The 17,368-nt window shown below is 49.4% G+C and overlaps 11 protein-coding genes across 11 annotated transcripts; 6 read left to right on the forward strand and 5 right to left on the reverse strand.

The window, feature by feature from the left end:
- Positions 1–324: 324 nt before the first annotated feature.
- AGA1 (Aga1p) lies at positions 325–1,740 on the reverse strand (the record flags this gene model as incomplete). The annotated part of the gene is made up of 1 exon (XM_022607424.1): positions 325–1,740. The coding sequence occupies one exon, from the start codon at positions 1,738–1,740 to the stop codon at positions 325–327; it is 1,416 nt and encodes a 471-aa protein (XP_022464022.1).
- Positions 1,741–2,739: 999 nt separating this feature from the next.
- On the reverse strand, positions 2,740–3,456 carry KNAG0D00245 (uncharacterized protein; the record flags this gene model as incomplete). Its single annotated transcript, XM_022607425.1, has 1 exon — positions 2,740–3,456. One exon carries the CDS (start codon positions 3,454–3,456, stop codon positions 2,740–2,742), a length of 717 nt encoding a protein of 238 aa, XP_022464023.1.
- Positions 3,457–4,668: 1,212 nt separating this feature from the next.
- On the forward strand, positions 4,669–6,636 carry TUP1 (chromatin-silencing transcriptional regulator TUP1; the record flags this gene model as incomplete). The annotated part of the gene is made up of 1 exon (XM_022607426.1): positions 4,669–6,636. One exon carries the CDS (start codon positions 4,669–4,671, stop codon positions 6,634–6,636), a length of 1,968 nt encoding a protein of 655 aa, XP_022464024.1.
- Positions 6,637–7,123: 487 nt separating this feature from the next.
- MVD1 (diphosphomevalonate decarboxylase MVD1) lies at positions 7,124–8,317 on the reverse strand (the record flags this gene model as incomplete). Its single annotated transcript, XM_022607427.1, has 1 exon — positions 7,124–8,317. The coding sequence occupies one exon, from the start codon at positions 8,315–8,317 to the stop codon at positions 7,124–7,126; it is 1,194 nt and encodes a 397-aa protein (XP_022464025.1).
- A 234-nt stretch (positions 8,318–8,551) lies between these two features.
- COQ2 (4-hydroxybenzoate octaprenyltransferase) lies at positions 8,552–9,652 on the forward strand (the record flags this gene model as incomplete). Its single annotated transcript, XM_022607428.1, has 1 exon — positions 8,552–9,652. The coding sequence occupies one exon, from the start codon at positions 8,552–8,554 to the stop codon at positions 9,650–9,652; it is 1,101 nt and encodes a 366-aa protein (XP_022464026.1).
- A 98-nt stretch (positions 9,653–9,750) lies between these two features.
- Positions 9,751–10,527, reverse strand: MRX15 (Mrx15p; the record flags this gene model as incomplete). Its single annotated transcript, XM_022607430.1, has 1 exon — positions 9,751–10,527. The coding sequence occupies one exon, from the start codon at positions 10,525–10,527 to the stop codon at positions 9,751–9,753; it is 777 nt and encodes a 258-aa protein (XP_022464027.1).
- A 354-nt stretch (positions 10,528–10,881) lies between these two features.
- On the forward strand, positions 10,882–12,825 carry ZRG17 (Zn(2+) transporter ZRG17; the record flags this gene model as incomplete). The annotated part of the gene is made up of 1 exon (XM_022607431.1): positions 10,882–12,825. The coding sequence occupies one exon, from the start codon at positions 10,882–10,884 to the stop codon at positions 12,823–12,825; it is 1,944 nt and encodes a 647-aa protein (XP_022464028.1).
- Positions 12,826–12,917: 92 nt separating this feature from the next.
- DBP6 (putative ATP-dependent RNA helicase DBP6) lies at positions 12,918–14,831 on the reverse strand (the record flags this gene model as incomplete). The annotated part of the gene is made up of 1 exon (XM_022607432.1): positions 12,918–14,831. One exon carries the CDS (start codon positions 14,829–14,831, stop codon positions 12,918–12,920), a length of 1,914 nt encoding a protein of 637 aa, XP_022464029.1.
- Positions 14,832–15,033: 202 nt separating this feature from the next.
- RSM19 (mitochondrial 37S ribosomal protein uS19m) lies at positions 15,034–15,306 on the forward strand (the record flags this gene model as incomplete). Its single annotated transcript, XM_022607433.1, has 1 exon — positions 15,034–15,306. The coding sequence occupies one exon, from the start codon at positions 15,034–15,036 to the stop codon at positions 15,304–15,306; it is 273 nt and encodes a 90-aa protein (XP_022464030.1).
- A 309-nt stretch (positions 15,307–15,615) lies between these two features.
- Positions 15,616–16,080, forward strand: MRPS12 (mitochondrial 37S ribosomal protein uS12m; the record flags this gene model as incomplete). The annotated part of the gene is made up of 1 exon (XM_022607434.1): positions 15,616–16,080. The coding sequence occupies one exon, from the start codon at positions 15,616–15,618 to the stop codon at positions 16,078–16,080; it is 465 nt and encodes a 154-aa protein (XP_022464031.1).
- A 177-nt stretch (positions 16,081–16,257) lies between these two features.
- ARC35 (Arc35p) lies at positions 16,258–17,280 on the forward strand (the record flags this gene model as incomplete). The annotated part of the gene is made up of 1 exon (XM_022607435.1): positions 16,258–17,280. The coding sequence occupies one exon, from the start codon at positions 16,258–16,260 to the stop codon at positions 17,278–17,280; it is 1,023 nt and encodes a 340-aa protein (XP_022464032.1).
- Positions 17,281–17,368: the final 88 nt, after the last annotated feature.

The following is a 17,368-nucleotide window of genomic DNA, read 5'->3' on the forward strand; positions in this document are numbered from 1 at the left end:
ACGGCAGATAAATTCTCTCTAATAGTTCTCCTGGTTAATCAGGGAAGCAGTTGTATATCCGAAACTAACCAACGTATTGTTTCTGACCATTAATACTCCGTGATTATTGACTATTTTTTGGATATTCTACAAAATAAAAATGAAAAATAGAGACCGCTTTCTCGATGAGCCAATAGAAGAGACACAATATAAACAGCAAAGTATCTGTTCTTATTTGATTCTAGACAGTTAATTGTTGAAATACAGAAACAAAGAATACATATGGGGCTATATTAATATATGTGTGGGGGGCTATGCTTTGAAGAAGGGGTTTCCTTTTAAAAACTACACGAAGAACGCCATTATCATGGGCAGAAGAATGTTATGTCTCAGGGAAACCACCCTTGGCGCGGCACCTTCAAAGACATTGACGTAGCTAGTAGTAGAGGGAGGTACGTTTATTGTGGTGGGAGTGTAACTGTTCAAGTGTGGTGGTTCCGTGGTTACATTTTTTGAAATTGAAGAGGAGGAAGAAACAGTCTTCGTCGTTACAGATCTCGAGTGAGGTTCAGTTACAATACTAGTGGACGTAATGATGACCTGAGATGAATAAGGAGTGGTAGAACTTGTACTGTTTTTTCTTTCACTGACACTCTCGTGGGAAGTGGTGAATTGTGTTGTAATGGAAACTATCCCGCTTGAGGAGGCTAGTGAACGGGTCTTACTTGTGGTACCCGTGGTTTCGATCGTTTTCCGACTCTGTGAAGATTTGCTGGTACTCGACAAATGGGTAGAGTTGCTACTACTGGAGGAAACCCGGGATGTTGGTGGCGTTGGTTTGCTTGTAACAGAAGTCCAAGTTTTGCATCTATCAGACACACACGATGTTATCGTTGAAATAACAGTGCTGAGAGAGATTTTGATACTTGTAGTGGTAGAGTCAATTAAACTTGGGTGAGAGATCTTGGAGACCGATATCGACGAGGAGGATGTGCGGTGCGAGGATACAGTAACGGCACTTGAGGATGTCACCACTCTGTCAATAGGTGGGCTCGATGACGATTTGGCTTCAGTGGGAGTGGTGGAAGATTTTGGTACACTATGGTAGGTACCCGATGTCTCAGGAACTGACGATAGAATAGCAGGAACCGAAGATGAAACTGCAGAAACGGAGGATGGAACTTCAGGAACCGATGAAGAAGGCACAGGCACCGAAGACGAAACAACAGGAATCGAGGGAGACGCTAAGCTTGATGAGATCAACGAGTGTGTGGGGGGAACAAAAGGAGTTGCCGAACTAGATGGAGGTACAGAACTCGAGCGGCGGTCCGAATCATCGGTGGAAGGGTGGGAAGAAGTCTTGATGCTAACTATTGAAGAGGAAATTTTACTTGACGAAGAATGGGTTGAATATTCAGTTTTAGGGAAGCTTGAAGATTGACTAACACTAGGCTGTTTTGGCATCAAAGTTGTGGAACTAGAAGACTTCTCTGTTTTGGAACTTGAGAGAAGAGGTGTGCTAACTTGGGTAGAACTTATCGTTACCGGAGAAGATGAGTGCACAGTCGAAGAACGCTTTTCAATTTTCGATGAAGTAGATGGCTCAGTTGTCAAAATTTTGGATGAGGATATTTGCTTGACACAGTAATACGAAGTAAAAACATCAACTTCTGTAATTGTTGTGGTCGACATACTGAGCTGAGCCGCGACAAAAGAACAAGTGTGTACGAATGCGATAAACAATTGAATTGGAATTTTCATTTTAAACCGTGTTGTGGAACTGTGTTGATTGGGTTGGTCATTTTAGGCTTCCAATAGAACAAATAAGTTGAAATATGACCGACCAATCTCTGAAGTTGAATTTGGTTTATATATATATTACTAACTACAATTGAAACGTATCTCATCCTTCAGGTTATGCATCATTTCCGAGAACTTTAAAAAAAGATACCTCTAAAACTTCTTTATTGTTTCTGATTCGTGTAATTACCATTTTTGGTAATCACACGATCTTTCAAACAATTGAAAGGTGATGAAGTAAGGTGGAGTCGGGTAAACATGTCCTCAAATGTTTAGGATTCTACGTAAATGGTCGACACATTTTTGCTTTAGGTGAAACATCTCTCATCTAAGTGCATGTGGTATGATTTTTACTGGAAGATTTTTCCCTCGTTTGACGTTCGCTCGAACTCTAAACTGTGCTGAAACTGGCGCTTAAATCTTTCTCGTTTGAGCAGACAGCTCGGACTATTAAGAAAATACGACAATAACGCACACATTACACACTCTCTGCTAGTGAAAAGGAATCGAGAAGTGTGATAATGCTATTGCCTTCTTGCGTATTCAAACAATTTTTTTTGTTATTCTCTTTTTGAAAAACGTTTTCCACCCAGGATAACATGAACAGTTCAGTTATGAAACTGCAATTTCAATTAGCGTGAAAGAATATACTTGAAAGCTTGGCCTGGGTCTTGGTTGTACTGGGGGTTCCACTTCTCTTCTCTACCTTCGTTTATTTTAAAAAGGTAGAAGCTGAAAAATTATATCACTAAAAAGTATATTTTCTTCTTTTAAAGAGTCGATATTTGGAGCGAGAATGTTGGGATATCCTTGAATGAAGAAAGAAAGAAAGGTATTAAAAATGTTACCAAAGTACAGAAGTACAGAACTATAGTAAAAGTAAATGGTACAAAAACGAACAAAAACTAATTAGCGCTCGAAGCATATCGATACTAATATTAAAACAGGAAGGTATTGCAACTATAGCAATAGGGCGGCGGCAGCAACAATGGCAAACCCGTTAGCAGCAATCTTCCCGGAACCACCTTCAAAAGTGGAGATTTGGTGAGTGGTGCTTGGAGGGACCACCACGGACATGGTTGGTGGTGGACATGGAACGGTGGTGGTGTTCATGTGAGGTTGTGGTGGGATCGAAGTTTCGGTTGATGGGCAAGGAGGCTCTGGCATAGTGGTAACAACTGTTTCACACTTTTCGTGCTCACAACTGGTGATGGTTGACACCGTGACGTGAGTAGTGCCGGTGGTGACTGTGGTGATGTGAGTGGATGGTTGACGCATCTTGGACGAGGAAGAGTGAGACATCGAGGATGAGTGGTGCTCAGAGGAAGAGTGAGGCATCGAGGATGAATGGTGCTCAGAGGAAGAGTGAGGCATCGAGGATGAATGGTGCTCAGAGGAAGAGTGAGACATCGAGGATGAGTGGTGCTCAGAGGAAGAGTGAGGCATCGAGGACGAATGGTGCTCAGAGGACGAATGGTGCTCAGAGGAAGAGTGAGGCATCGAGGACGAATGGTGCTCAGATGAAGAGTGAGGCATCGAGGAAGAGTGTGTGGTCGATGGTGGGCATGGAGTTGTACTAACACTCTTCATCTCAGAGGAAGATGGTTGGTGGTGGTCGCCGGCCAGCGCTTTGGAGGCCAAAGCCAAAATTGGTAGGGAAATAGCAGCGTATTGCATTATTGGCAGTATTCTTTCGGTGTGGATAACGAGTGACTCTGTTAGTTAGTTCAAGTACTGAGAGTAGCAAGAAACCCCATGAGAGGAACAAGTGGAAATTGGCATTGGAATAGAGTCCACACTGTCGCTTTAAATACGTTTTCCGGGGAAGGCGTATTGAGGTTCGAGTACTTTTAATATTTGCTCGAAACCCTTGTTTACATGGGTTTCATACCCTTTTCTGGTTGTGAAGTGGCAAGTAAACAAGGTCCGAGGGCGGTTGCCTCCTGTTGCAACCGTCAAAAGAAAGCCCATCAGACGTTACGTCATGTATAGTTAAGCAGCACATGACGTAAATCACATAGTCAAGAGACAACGCACTCGGTAACTAATTCACTCACCCCCTTATTGTTGGGTTAAGCAATGCCTTCAAGGGACGATGAAGCAACCAACGAGCAGAGGGGACTCCCTCATGACCTCATCCTTCTATGCATAAAACAACCTTTTCTGTACATACGAAGTCTTTCAAATACGCAAAAAGGTATAATAAGAAAATTACAGCGAAAGGGGCGCGGACAAGTGTGCAATACACTCAATCAGGGTTCAACAACCCCGCCCTTGCCCTGTTTCCCCCTCGCAACTGCCGCAACCGCCATGCCTCTATACCCTTCCCACCAGGCGGTTGCCCCGGCGGTTGCCCCGGCAACCGCCTGCTGTCCCGATCGGGACAGCCGTCAAAAGCGACAAAACAGCTCCATTTTTTTGTTTCTTTTTTCTTTTGGGCCAAAAAAAACTGAAAAAAGCGAAGAAAATAAAAGAAGCGCAAATTCAGTGTTTTTTGCTCTGTTTCTTCTGGTGCAAGGGCTGTCACTGGAGGGAAGGTTTGGTTGAGCTGTTTACTGCAACTGTGTGCGTTGAAGAGGTGACATTGGAGAGAGTCGAGTGGTCGCTTACAGTCAGGATAGCATACACACACGCACTGGAACAGTACTAGCTCTACGCTGCGCGCCCTTCCCCTTTCTAACCGGTTTATTCCTGCTGCTTTTTGTTTGTTTTCAGTTTTTTTTGTTTGATTTTCAATTCAATTAACTGACAGGTACTTGTTCTACGTATTACAGGTTATTGTCAAGAGAAGACGACGAAAACACACAAGGTTGAAGAATTGAGTGCTCAGGAGGATTTCTAGGTTGGATTTTACTTTGCTTTTCATCATCATCTTCTTCTTTTATAAACATGTCTTCCACTATTGCTGCGTCGCAGAATAAATTGAATGACCTGCTGGAAGCGATCAGGCAAGAGTTTGCGTCGGTCTCTCAGGAGGCAAACTCGTACCGTTTGCAGAACCAGAAAGATTATGACTACAAGATAAACCAACACCTCGCAGAGATGCAGCAGATTAGAAACACAGTTTACGAATTGGAGTTGTCACACAGAAAGATGAAGGACACTTACCAGGAGGAGATAAATAGATTGAAAGTGGAGCTTTCTCAAAGAGACCACCAGATCGCCTCGATGTCCCAGCAACAGCAGCAAGTGCAGCAGCAGATACAGCAGCAGGTGCAGTCCGGACAGCCGCAGGTCTTGGCCATAGGAGCAGCCCCGCAACAGGAACAACCGTCCGCTGCAGCTGCTGCCGCTTCCGTGGGGCAGACACCCCCAATAATCCCCCAGGGCAACGGCCCAACGTTGAACCCGCTGATTAGTGCCCTGGGTAACCAGTTGAAGGGTCCAGTGGCTACTCCGCCTGCCCAGGAGGACGAGAAGAAAATTGCCTCTTTACCTCCCACCGTACAGACGAAGAGTCCAAAGGTGCCCTCCGCACAGACGGCCGCCACAAAGAAGGCACACCCAGAAGCTGAACCCCAATCTCAAGCTCAATCTGCCGCGGCAACCGAAGATAACCAGGCTCCCGCTGCCACATCTGCAGCCACTAAGCAAGATAATGTGGCTACACAGGATGCGACTGCGAACGCCCAATTTTCCGGGAACGAAAACGATTTGGTGCATTACGATCAACGTGCGTCCCAAATGAAACCCATCCCACCATTTCTGTTAGACTTGGACTACAAACAGGTTCCCGAGAACTTGAGGAAGAAGACCGAGGAGTACGATGTTTTGTACAACCCTGCCTTGCCCCGCACACTAGAGGTCGAGTTGCATAAATCCTTGGAACACACATCGGTTGTCTGCTGCGTCAAATTCTCCAACGACGGACAGTATTTGGCAACAGGGTGTAACAAAACAACTCAGGTGTTCCGTGTGTCCGACGGAGAATTAGTAGCTAGACTCTCGGACGACAATGCACCATCCATCCAGAATGGTGGTAACGGTTCTGACAGCGGATCGACAGACTTGTACATCCGTTCCGTGTGTTTCTCACCAGACGGGAAGTTTTTGGCCACAGGTGCGGAGGACAGACTGATCAGGATTTGGGATTTAGCCCAACAGAAGATCGTCATGGTCTTACAAGGCCACGATCAGGACGTCTACTCCTTGGACTACTTCCCCTCAGGTGACAAGCTTGTGTCGGGCTCCGGGGACAGAACCGTTAGAATCTGGGATTTGAAAACGGGTCAGTGCTCTCTGACATTGTCTATCGAGGACGGTGTCACCACAGTTGCTGTTTCACCAGGAGATGGGAAGTACATTGCCGCCGGTTCTCTAGATCGTGCCGTTCGCGTCTGGGACTCGGAGACCGGGTTCCTGGTGGAGAGACTGGATTCTGAAAACGAACTCGGCACAGGCCACAGGGATTCCGTGTACAGTGTTGTGTTCACCAGAGACGGCAACAAAGTGGTCTCCAGTTCTTTGGACAGATCCGTCAAGCTGTGGAACTTGCGTGGGTACAATGAAAAGGAGAACGCCGCCGACAATAACAAATCGCAAAGTTCTGTGGTCTGTGAAGTCACGTATATCGGACACAAAGATTTCGTTCTGTCGGTGACCACCACTGCAAACGACGAATTTGTGCTATCGGGCTCGAAAGACCGTGGCGTCCTGTTCTGGGATACAAACACGGGGAACCCATTGCTAATGCTACAGGGTCATAGAAACTCCGTGATCTCTGTTGCGGTCGCCAATGGTCACCCACTGGGCCCCGAGTACCAGGTGTTTGCAACTGGTAGTGGTGACTGTAGGGCAAGAATCTGGAAGTTTTCGAAATTGGACTCCGCCTCTAAAGTCAAGGAAATTCAAGGTTGATAGGACAGCATGGTATAGCTAAGAAGCAACGAACCGAACGGACCCTTGATGGAGATATGGGTAGAGGCATTCACGATTTTCTTCTTCCCTACACCTTCTGTGTGAATGGTAGCAGATAATGGGTAATATAGATCTTCCTATGGAAAATATCCATCTTTCCACATTTGCCAGATAATCACACTTGTTAATAAAATCTCTTCGACGAAGACTTCCTTAACTGCTCGGACGGTTTTGTGCCCGGGAATATGTGTGTGTATAAATAATTGTATATGTGCTTCTTTTATAACGATCCAAACTGTACAGGTAAAAGAGAATAAGAAAACAAGCAAACAGTCCAGCATGGAACGAGAGTAACTGGTAATGAACTTCTTCCGGATTAAAATCACTTAGTGCTATTTAGGTAAGGATATTTAGCATAGTACACATTTTTTTGGGGGGCTTTCGCTGGGTGGTCACTTATCCTCCTCTTCGTATCCCACAATCCCCATCATTTGGGTAGACCAGTCGCTGGATCAATCAAGCATTCGTTTGTCTCTTGAGGTCCCGTGCCGACTTGGGTTGGGATGATCCTAGATATACCCTCTGCAAGTTTAGGGTCCAACATCGCCGGGAAGTCGGCCTTGTACTGTGTGTTGAAAGTGTTTTCGAACCCCTGGAGGGTCTCAGCGGTAAATTTTGTCCCCCACCCTTCGACGGTCGAGAGCAACGGGTAGAAGAAGGGCAGAAGTTTCGATTCGTTCTCCTGTAGGTAGTACATGACCGCGTTGGGCCCTGCGTCAAAGGTGTAGGCAACGACGTTCCTGTTGAAGTATGCATTGATTGCGTGGCACAGTCTTATCACTTTCTTGGAGGTGTCATTTATGTAGAAAATGGGAGGGTACGAGTCGAGGCAAGTAGCGTGGAACGAGTTGGAGTCCTTCATGGTTAGTTCTGCGAACATCTCGAAGTCTCTCGCGACGATAGCGCGCTTCATTTCGTCAAATCTTTGCGGGACGACCGTTTTTATCCTCTCTTGAAAGAGGTCCGAGGTCCTGACTGTCAGTTGCATCCCCTGCGTGGAGGAGGTATCCTTCTTCTCGTCGCTGACGACGAGAATAACCGCCTTCATTTCTGGCCATTGCTCCCTCGAGGCGACCTGCACCGCCTTGGAGTCTGTCCCGTCGGCCAACTGGCCCATTTCCCAAGCGACAAACCCACCGAACAGCGATCTGCACGCGGAGCCGGACCCCTTCCTGGCAACCATCGACAGCTCAGACATATCCTGTGGGAGACTGTAAAGTTTTGCGATCGCGGTGACGAGCGCAGCAAACCCGGCTGCGGACGACGCAAGCCCGGCTGCTGTGGGGAAGTTATTCTCCGAGACGATATGCAGCTTCCACTGAGACATAGGTTCGAGCGCGGAGTCTGCCTGCTCCATCTGTTGCCTCATCTGACGCAGGTCCGCAAGACAGTCCTGTGTGCGTTTACTCCCGAGAGATTCCTCCTCGCCATTCAACCACAATTTGTCCTCTGTAAATTGAGCACTGCAAGCTGCGGATGTGAGCGTTCTCAGGTCATCCTGCGACAGCGTGACCGAGATGGAAGAGTTCGTGGGCAAGTTCAGATCCGCATCTCTTTTCCCCCAGTACTTCAAAGTAGCGATGTTCACAGGCGCGGTGATAGAAGCAACGTGTATGGACATTTCTTAGACAAATAAATGGATACAGTGCTGGTCACAATATAGAATCCAATTGCAATTGAACAAGTTGAACAGTAACTTGGGCTCGAGAACGCTCTTTTATAAACGACAAGGCAGAATTTTTGTTTAAAATTTGATGGTTTTATCGGTGACTGCGATGAGTTGTTGAACAGAGCAGAGTTAGAGGACCGTTCGGGTGCTCTGTGGGCGATTGTACCAAGCTGCCGGCCGTGTGAGATGTCTTTGCAGAGACTTAGTTTAGCATCCGTGTTTTTGTCGCGGTCGTTTACCCCCCGGCGTTCGCCAGTTTGGAATGGTTTGTTTAAGTTGCAAGCTGGGAGGAGGCTAGAGCACACAGGTGCACCCACGACACCCTTCACGGCAGAACAGCTTCGTGTTGCGAAGCGGGAGAGATTGGAAGGGTTGGGCCCGATTGTCGGGAGACTCCCTGCTGCGGTGGTCCCCTACGCGGAGCTGATGCGGCTCGAGAAACCAGTGGGGACCTGGCTGCTGTACTTGCCCTGCTCTTGGGCGATCCTCATTGCCGCGATGGAGACCGGTGCTGCCGTGTTGCCGACCGTTGGGATGCTCGGGTTGTTTGGAGCCGGTGCACTTGTCATGCGTGGGGCAGGGTGCACGATCAACGACCTGCTGGACAGGAGACTTGACGCCAAAGTGATCAGGTCTGTAGAGCGGCCGATCGCCTCGGGGAGGGTCACGGCGCGGCAAGCGTGCGTGTTCCTTGCTGGGCAGACCGCTGTCGGTGTTGGAATCCTCTCGCTGCTCCCCACAGCGTGTTGGTGGCTCGGGCTTGCGTCACTGCCGATAGTGTTCACGTACCCGCTGTTCAAGCGGTTCACGTACTACCCGCAGGCTGCGCTGAGCGCTTGCTTCAATTGGGGGGCCCTGCTCGGGTTCCCTGCAATGGGGATCATCGACTGGCCCACGATGATCCCGCTGTACTTGGGGAGCTACCTGTGGTGCATGACGTACGACACGGTGTACGCGCACCAGGACAAGGCGTTCGACATCAAAGCGGGGATCAAGTCGACCGCGCTCGCTTGGGGGGCCCGCACGAAGCAGATCTGCTACGGGATGACCGCGGCCCAGTTCATGCTGTACATAACCGCTGGGATCAACAGCGGGCTGCTGCTGGGACCAGGGTTCCTTGGAGGACTGTCTATATTTGCCTACCGCGTATTTACAATGATTAGGAAGGTGGACCTCGACAACCCAAGGGAGTGCTGGAGGGCATTCCTCGGGAATATTAACACCGGGCTGTACTTCTCGTATGCCCTCTTCTTCGACTTCTTGTTGAAGTCCTTTGGCTGGCTCTGAGCTGAATATACTAGCTCAGTTCTAGTTTGAATCTTCGCTCTTCAATACAACAAACATCTCTCACTGGCTACTTCCCGGAAGCCCCTGATGCACCCAGTTTAGCGTTGCTCCCTGTCTGTACTATTAGTAACGATGCTTTTAATTCTGTCACTCTTGTCATTGGCATTCGAGTGGAAACTGGTCTTGTTCTGCTTGAGAACAGCCTTTAGCGGTACCTCCTTCGCAAGCGTGCTGCGGTCCTCAAATTCTTCCAGTGAGTTCTTTGACAAGTCGTTATGGAACAGTGAATCGAGAACCCTCCCGTCGGACTTCCAGACCTCGCCGGACCTGGGCAGAATGTAGTACCTGTTCCAAAACGACTTGGCCGTCTTGTCCACCAAGTAGAAACTGAACGTCGCAGCATCGTCTATCCCTTGTGGACCCTTCCCCGTATATATCCTAACCCCCTTAGTCCTGCTGACGACGTCCAGCGGCCGCACCGTGCTGATCTCTCTCGCGAGAAGAGGTGACTGGCGTACAATTCGACACCCGGGCTTTCCCACCACATCTGGAAGGTAAATGACTTGCCGTACAACCCTCGAAAACACGTACAGCGTGCCGAGGGACAATGTGAAGGGCAGCACGGCCAACGCGACGGGCCCGTACGACTTGCAGAAGTACCATACGCTACGCTTGTCGTCATCCTCTGCAGCGGCCTGCCGCTGCTTGGCAGATAGCCAAGATACGTCAGCAAACGTGTATCCGTACGTAAGCAGCACGGCAGACATGGAGAGTACTCCAACGCGCACAATTGGCTTCAAACGGTACGAGTAGACCACCTGCGGTGACTTCTTCAGCGCCAGACTCTTCATAAGAGTCAACAATCCAACAGCCATCGCTCCTCAACTCACTCGAAACACAACTGCTCAAACACTTGAACACACGACTGACTCACCGGCTATAGCAACAGTTTCCGACGACCAGTGGCAACTGTTCTTCTTCTCGAATGCTGATCATCACAGCCTTCAAGTGCCCTTTCAGTTCAAACTTTGAGATTCAAATACTTCGAAGAGACCGCTACTTTGCGTCAGTTTGTGGTTCATTGCACTGGAGACGCTGGACTTGGCATCGGATCCACGCAATTGACGTCTGTGACAGGTGTGTACTGTGCTGGACCGAGCTTGTTGAAGAAAGTGTGCTGAGTCACGGTCTCTACAGAAGAAGAAGAAGCATCGAAAACTGAACTGGAAATGGAGGGAGCACCAGAAAACGAGAACGCCGCTGGAGGTGCCGGGAAGGGCACAGTTGAGGGCAATTTTACTGTACCGGTGAACCCGAGGCTACACTCTGCGAATGGAACCCCCGTGATGAACTCAATCCAGGAGGAGGAGTCGCCAGAGACCGCCAATGCGATCTTCCAGACACCGTACCTGAACCTTGAGAAAAACAGATCATCCGTGTACCTGGACATGGAACCGACACCCGGTTCGTTGAACAAGTCTGCGTTTGCATCGCCAAAATTGGCCCGTCCAAACTCGTCGTTCTACGGCGTTAAGGACGGGAACAGCTCGAGCTCAAGTATCATCTATAACCCTTCTTTCTCCTTCGGAGGTGCCAAGGATAACAACAACACCAGCACCGATGCTACTGCTACTACGAATTTGGGTGGTACTGGTAGCCCCAAGTTCAACACCACGTCTAACGAACATGAGGCCTTCAACCAGAGACGAAGAGGGTCTACGAAGTATATACCTGGCGTGAGGTTGGGTCCACCAACCTCTAGAAACAGGTCTCCGGTTCGATCGCCCTCCCCCGATCGGACCAAGAAATCGTCGACGATGCTGGACTCCCCGTTCAACTTCAACACCACGTCGTTGAACCCTCATACACCGCCGGCGTCTGCGTCGCGGGCACAGTTCAGAAAGGGCCACAGGTACAAACACTCGTCTGTCTCGATGAACTTCTTCCAGGAACCTGAGGTCAAGATCCCTCTCAATATAGCCAAATCGCTGCCGATCCCGGATCTCCGCGACATCCTGCACAACCTGTCCTGGCCCAAAGCCTACTCCCAATTGCTGGTGGTAAGCTTGCAAGTGGCGGCCTGTTTGATAACGTACGAGCTGGGCCATTCGCACTCGTGGAATGACTACCTTACGTTATCACACTTCATTGCATACGATATCGTCGGGTCGCTCGTCATAATATTTGTGGAGACGTTGAGCCAGTTTGAAGTGTGGTTCACGGGAAGTTTGACCTTCCCCTTTGGTCTGAACCGGATAGATGTCTTGCTGAGCTTTGCATCAGCGGTGTCACTATGCTTTGTTGGCCTGGATCTGATCTTCCATGTCGTGGAGGAGATAGTCGTTGTGTTTGTGGAGGCTCCCAAGAGTGAACATCACGACAACATTGCTGCAACGATACCACATTCACACTACTCGACCAAGGATGGGGAGTCCATAATACAGGGCAACAATTTGAGACTATGGTATACAGTATTGGGTGTTAACGCGCTCTTGGCCGTTCTCTCACTGTCCAAGATATACAACGTGAATGCCAACTGTAAGCTGAAGACGAAGAACCCGCTGGTCACGATGGCATACATCCTTTACCTTGTTGTGTTCCCCTTCTTGGAAGGTGGCGCACTATCCAACATATCCGACTATCTAGCGACTCTTTTGATTGCGACCTTCATCATAATACATGGGTACACTATTGCAGGATGGACTTCGACGATCCTGCTGAATGGGTTTTCCACGACTGAAATGGCTGGTCTGGCTCTACTAGACTACAACAGTGATCAATCCCTTGCGGCACAGGACACCACCGCGGAAATATCCTCGAAGGAGGGAAGTCAAGCAGTAAAGGGGAATACTAGGCCTAGGTCGTACACGCATCTGCCCACGTCCACTGTACAGACGCGGAAGAAAAAGTCTTTGAATCACGACCCAAGTGTGGTGAAGTCGCTGATCAAGGACAACATCGAGAACTTACCGGAGTTCAAACACAAATGTGACATGAAGAATTCGGGTCTGCTGATTAGCAAAATAAGTTTCGACCTGTATATTGTACTGATTAATGTAACGCTTCGAAATGGGTCCAACGAAGAGGAGCAACGACTCTTCTTAGCGATCGATAAGTGCGTCAAGCGGTACCTGCCTTACTCCGAGACCACCATAGAGATAGATAGAATATAAAAAGCGGGCAGAGGAGGCATGCAATCAGCGCCATTGTTGCTTGTACCGATGTCGGATGCAGAATTGATGTATTGTATATTCTCTATATAAGACTAGTCCTGTTTAACACCGTCCACTTGTCCCCGAAGGGATGAGAGACAGTCCTTATACTCTGCTTCGTCATCCCCGGCCACGTCAGTACTGACGACCTCGGAGACCTCTACATGTTTCCCGCTGACGTCTCTGCTAATATCCTCGTCTATGTGTTTGCTCCAGAAATTGCGTTCACCTTTCCCGACGAGCAAATTGTACGCGAACCCTGCAGCGTTTGCTCTTGCGGTTCTCCCACACCGATGCACGTACTGTTGAGAAGACAAGGGGACGTCGTAGTTCACGACGTCTGTAATGTTGTTGATGTCTATACCTCTGGACATCAGGTCCGTGGTGATCAGCACCTGGGTTGAGGATGCTGTCTCCCTGGAGAACTCGGCTAGCAATCTTTTGTTATCCACCTTTGAGTTGTTTGAGTTGATCGAGTGGACAGTCATGTCTCCTTCCTTGTTCAAAATTTGCAGTAGTGATGCGAGTCTGAGAGAGTTTTGGTTGGATTTGACGAACACGAGGACCTTTGCCCGTTGCTTCTCTTCACCCTCAGTGGTGGTCTTTAACTGCAACAGTCTCAATAGGAACAGAGGTTTGTACAGGGACTTGGCCGTTGGGATGTGAATGTTGTATTCTTGCAACGTTGGTGGCAGATTGTACAGTTTGACTGAGTCTGTGACGAACAGTCTTGGATTGTACAGTTTGAGGTCGTGCAATTTTGCCGTGTTTGTAGTCAATGTAGCACTGAAGACCATTTTGATGACGTTCCCTGGCATTGGGTCGACGTTTTGCTTCTCTGTGTCCAGTTGTTGCATGAGTTCATGACACCAGTTTTGGAAAGACTGGTTAAGCAATCTGTCCGCTTCATCTAGGACTAGGAATTTTAAGTTGCGCAAGGAGATGGATTTCAAATTGATGTGGTCTACGAGTCTGCCCGGAGTGACAATGAGGATGTCTGGTTCTGAGTTGATTAGTTTCTGGTGTTCTTCTCTCAGCGAATTTTCCAATTTGGAGAAGCTGACGATGATGTTTGTACCTTTGATCAGTTTTGTCAGTGTATCGTACACTTGGTGGATAAGCGGTTTTGTTGGGACGAGGATGAGTGCACGGAGTCTGTTGACCGTTCTGGAGCTGAGAGTCTGCACTAAGGGGATTGTGTAACTGAGTGTTTTTCCTGACCCTGTAGCTGCGTTAACAAGCACGTCTCCAACTCTTCTTGTGAAGTTCCGCTTTGTGATTTTGTACGTGGTGTTTATCGTTGGTAGAATTGTGTCCAGTATAGCTGTTTGGATCGGGAACGTCTCCTGTGAGTAGTTCTCTGCGATGTTTTGAAGCAGTTTGTCGTTCAAGAGATCGGAGTATTGGGAGTATGGTTTAACCATTGAGTTGTCGTATATGACTTTTGTAGTGTTGACGAACGCGAGGGACTTGTGGTGTGCGGAGGTAATTTCCGGTTTCAACGTTGGTCTGACGATAGCCGGCTGTGGTATGTTTTCTAGTGGGTGCAGTGTGGTATCTTCAGTAACAGCGGCGGCAGAAGCATCTTCACTGTTTTCGGTGGGTACCACCGTTGTAGCTTGATCCTGCAGCACTACGGAATTCTGGAACCGTGAGAGCACTGATCCGTGCTTGCGGGAGGCGGAACCGTCGACTTCAACCTCATCGACTTCAACCTCATCGACTTCAACCTCATCGACCTCATCGACCTCGATCTCTGAAAAATCTGACGACTCTGAAGGGTCGTCCTCGGATTCTTCTAAACCTTCCCCATCCTCAGACTCCTCCTTGCCCCGCTGATCCCTCACTTGCGCACCACCACGCCTTCTCTTTAGCGGTCCAACCCTGCTCTTCAGCAACTGTAACTTGTCGACACCGCCTTGACCCCCCGCAACCTCCTGTCCTGGTTCAAATCTCTGGGCAAACATCCAATCCGGTATAGCGGTGACCTACAGCAACTACTACAGCAACCAATGCAACTACCGCACCCACCAACACCAGCAACATCAACACCAACCGTCAACTACCACTGTAACAACTTCTTGTTAAAATTTTGCACAATTTGAACTTTGAGTCGAAGAGCCCGTCTCAAGAGGACACTTCAGAAGACTCTCCAGCGGGCTGTTAACGATGTTGGCGACGGCGGTGAGACTGTCGCGGTCCGCGTGGAAGGGTCCCAACGTGGTTCCTCTGCCCGTGCGGGACGCGCTGGCGAAGGGGACACCGATCCGCACGAACGCCAGGTCGGCAACGGTGTTGCCGCAGTTTGTTGGGTTGAAGTTCCAGATCCACAACGGCAAAGAGTACGTCCCAGTGGAGATCACGGAGGATATGGTCGGACACAAGCTGGGGGAGTTTGCACACACGCGCAAACGGCTCAGTTATGAATTGAAGAAGAAGTAGAGGAAGAACATCTCCCCTGCAAGGGCCAGGCGGGGGGGGGGATGTTCAAGCAGCACGCTACTGCTACTACACTGGTGTGTGGTGGTAGCGTGAGTAAATACCCAGCCCATCTGTAAATACATAGACGTCCAGCAACAGCAGCAGCAACAGCAAGTGCTGCTGGACACCGTTTTGAACAAATCGACGATTTTGAGACGACGACGACGACTTCGAAGGACGTTGACGGCGATGAAGACGGCGATGATGCACCCCATGAGTCTACTGGGTGCCCTGAGGGCGGCCCCACTTCGCGTGTCACTTCGCGTGTCAATGGTTACACCCTTTCGCACGCCGTTGATGCCCCGCTGCGGGTTATTACCGTTCACTAGGACCCTGTCGACGACCTCCTTCTGCCAGGCGACTATTAACCAGATCCGTCGTGGGAGCGGGCCCCCCAGGAGGCGCAAAGTGTCCGAGTCCCCCGACTTGGAACGGTGTCCCTTCAAGAGAGGGGTTGTTGTGCGTGTAATGGTGTTGAAGCCCAAGAAACCGAACTCTGCACAGCGTAAGGCCTGTAGGGTACGGTTATCCAACGGGAAAGTGGTCTCCGCGTACATCCCAGGGGAGGGGCACAATGCACAGGAGCACAGTATCGTGTACGTCCGCGGCGGGAGGTGTCAGGACCTCCCAGGTGTAAAGTACCATCTCGTCCGGGGCGCTGGCGACTTGGGGGGGGTACTCAATCGCATCTCTTCAAGATCGAAATACGGAGTCAAGAGACCCACAAAGACCTGACTCCATTGACCTCAAACAACCCTTGTACATATACACACACTACTACTACATAGCCCTACCCACCACCACTACATAGTATACTAAGCCTTATTGAACAGTTTTAAAAGGAGAACCTGTTACTGACTACTACTTTAACTTCGCAAGACGACAAACGCTTACGAAGAAGGGCACAGGGCCATGCTGCAATTGAAACCGTACAACTTACTCATCCAGAAGACGGTCAGCGAGGCCGTAGAGGCCGCCCAGCAGGGCAGACCGCTCGCGTTGGACCGTATCATCTCAGACTTCGACTACACCACTTTCCACATGTACAACACTGCAGAGGATCAAGCGGGCACCGTGTACCTCAGCGTGCGTACGAAAGCGTGGCAGAGTGTGTTGCAATGCGGTGGGCTGTTGGAGTACTTGCAGGAGGTGTACAGTGGTTGCACCGGTGTGACGCTGCTACAGCAACCGGAACAAGGGTACGACTTGACGTTGGCGTTGCAACTTACAAGTTCCCCCACAGAGGATACCGTGTTGCAACTGTCTTTGCTCAAGACTCACATCATGGCGTCGCCCTTCAAGTTGGCGTTCAAAGAGTTCGACGTCTTGAAGAATGTGCCCGTGGACCCGGAAACTGCTCAATTGCAACAGGGGCCAGCGTCCAGTCTGTTCGCGATACAGTACAGGGATGATGAGACTATCTTCATCAAGCCCGCGAACGACAGGATCACGGTCATCTTCGACACCGTCTTCGAAGATGAGACGGACAAGATCTTTGGGAAAGTGTTCCTGCAGGAGTTTGTCGACGCGAGGAAGCGTAACAGGTCTATCCAATCCGCCCCGCAGGTACTGTACTCGCACGAGCGACCCCTAGAACTGGGCAGCAGCAACCACCCTAATCTACAGGGGCAACCTTCCCGCGGGTACATCACGTTTGTGTTGTTCCCCAGACACTTCCAAACGCAGGAAGTCCAATTATCCTCCGTGTACCAGTTAGTCCTCTTCAGGAACTACTTCCACTACCACATCAAGTGTGCCAAGGCGTACATGCACTCGCGTATGCGCTACAGGGTCAACACTTTCGTGAAAGTGCTCAACAGGGCCAAAGTGGACGATGACGACAACGACAATCAGCCAGCAGCCGAGTCCAGCACGGGTGCAACCTCAACGGGGCCCACAAGAAGAACAGCCACGGGTCGCAAACTCGTCTACTGATATGCCGTTCTGGCACTGGTACTACCACGCAATATGTGTATACACTCTACAGTATATAAAGAATACACGCCCAACACACAGCGCAATT

Source organism: Huiozyma naganishii, chromosome 4, assembly GCF_000348985.1.
Source record: "Huiozyma naganishii CBS 8797 chromosome 4, complete genome".
Taxonomy (NCBI): domain Eukaryota; kingdom Fungi; phylum Ascomycota; class Saccharomycetes; order Saccharomycetales; family Saccharomycetaceae; genus Huiozyma; species Huiozyma naganishii.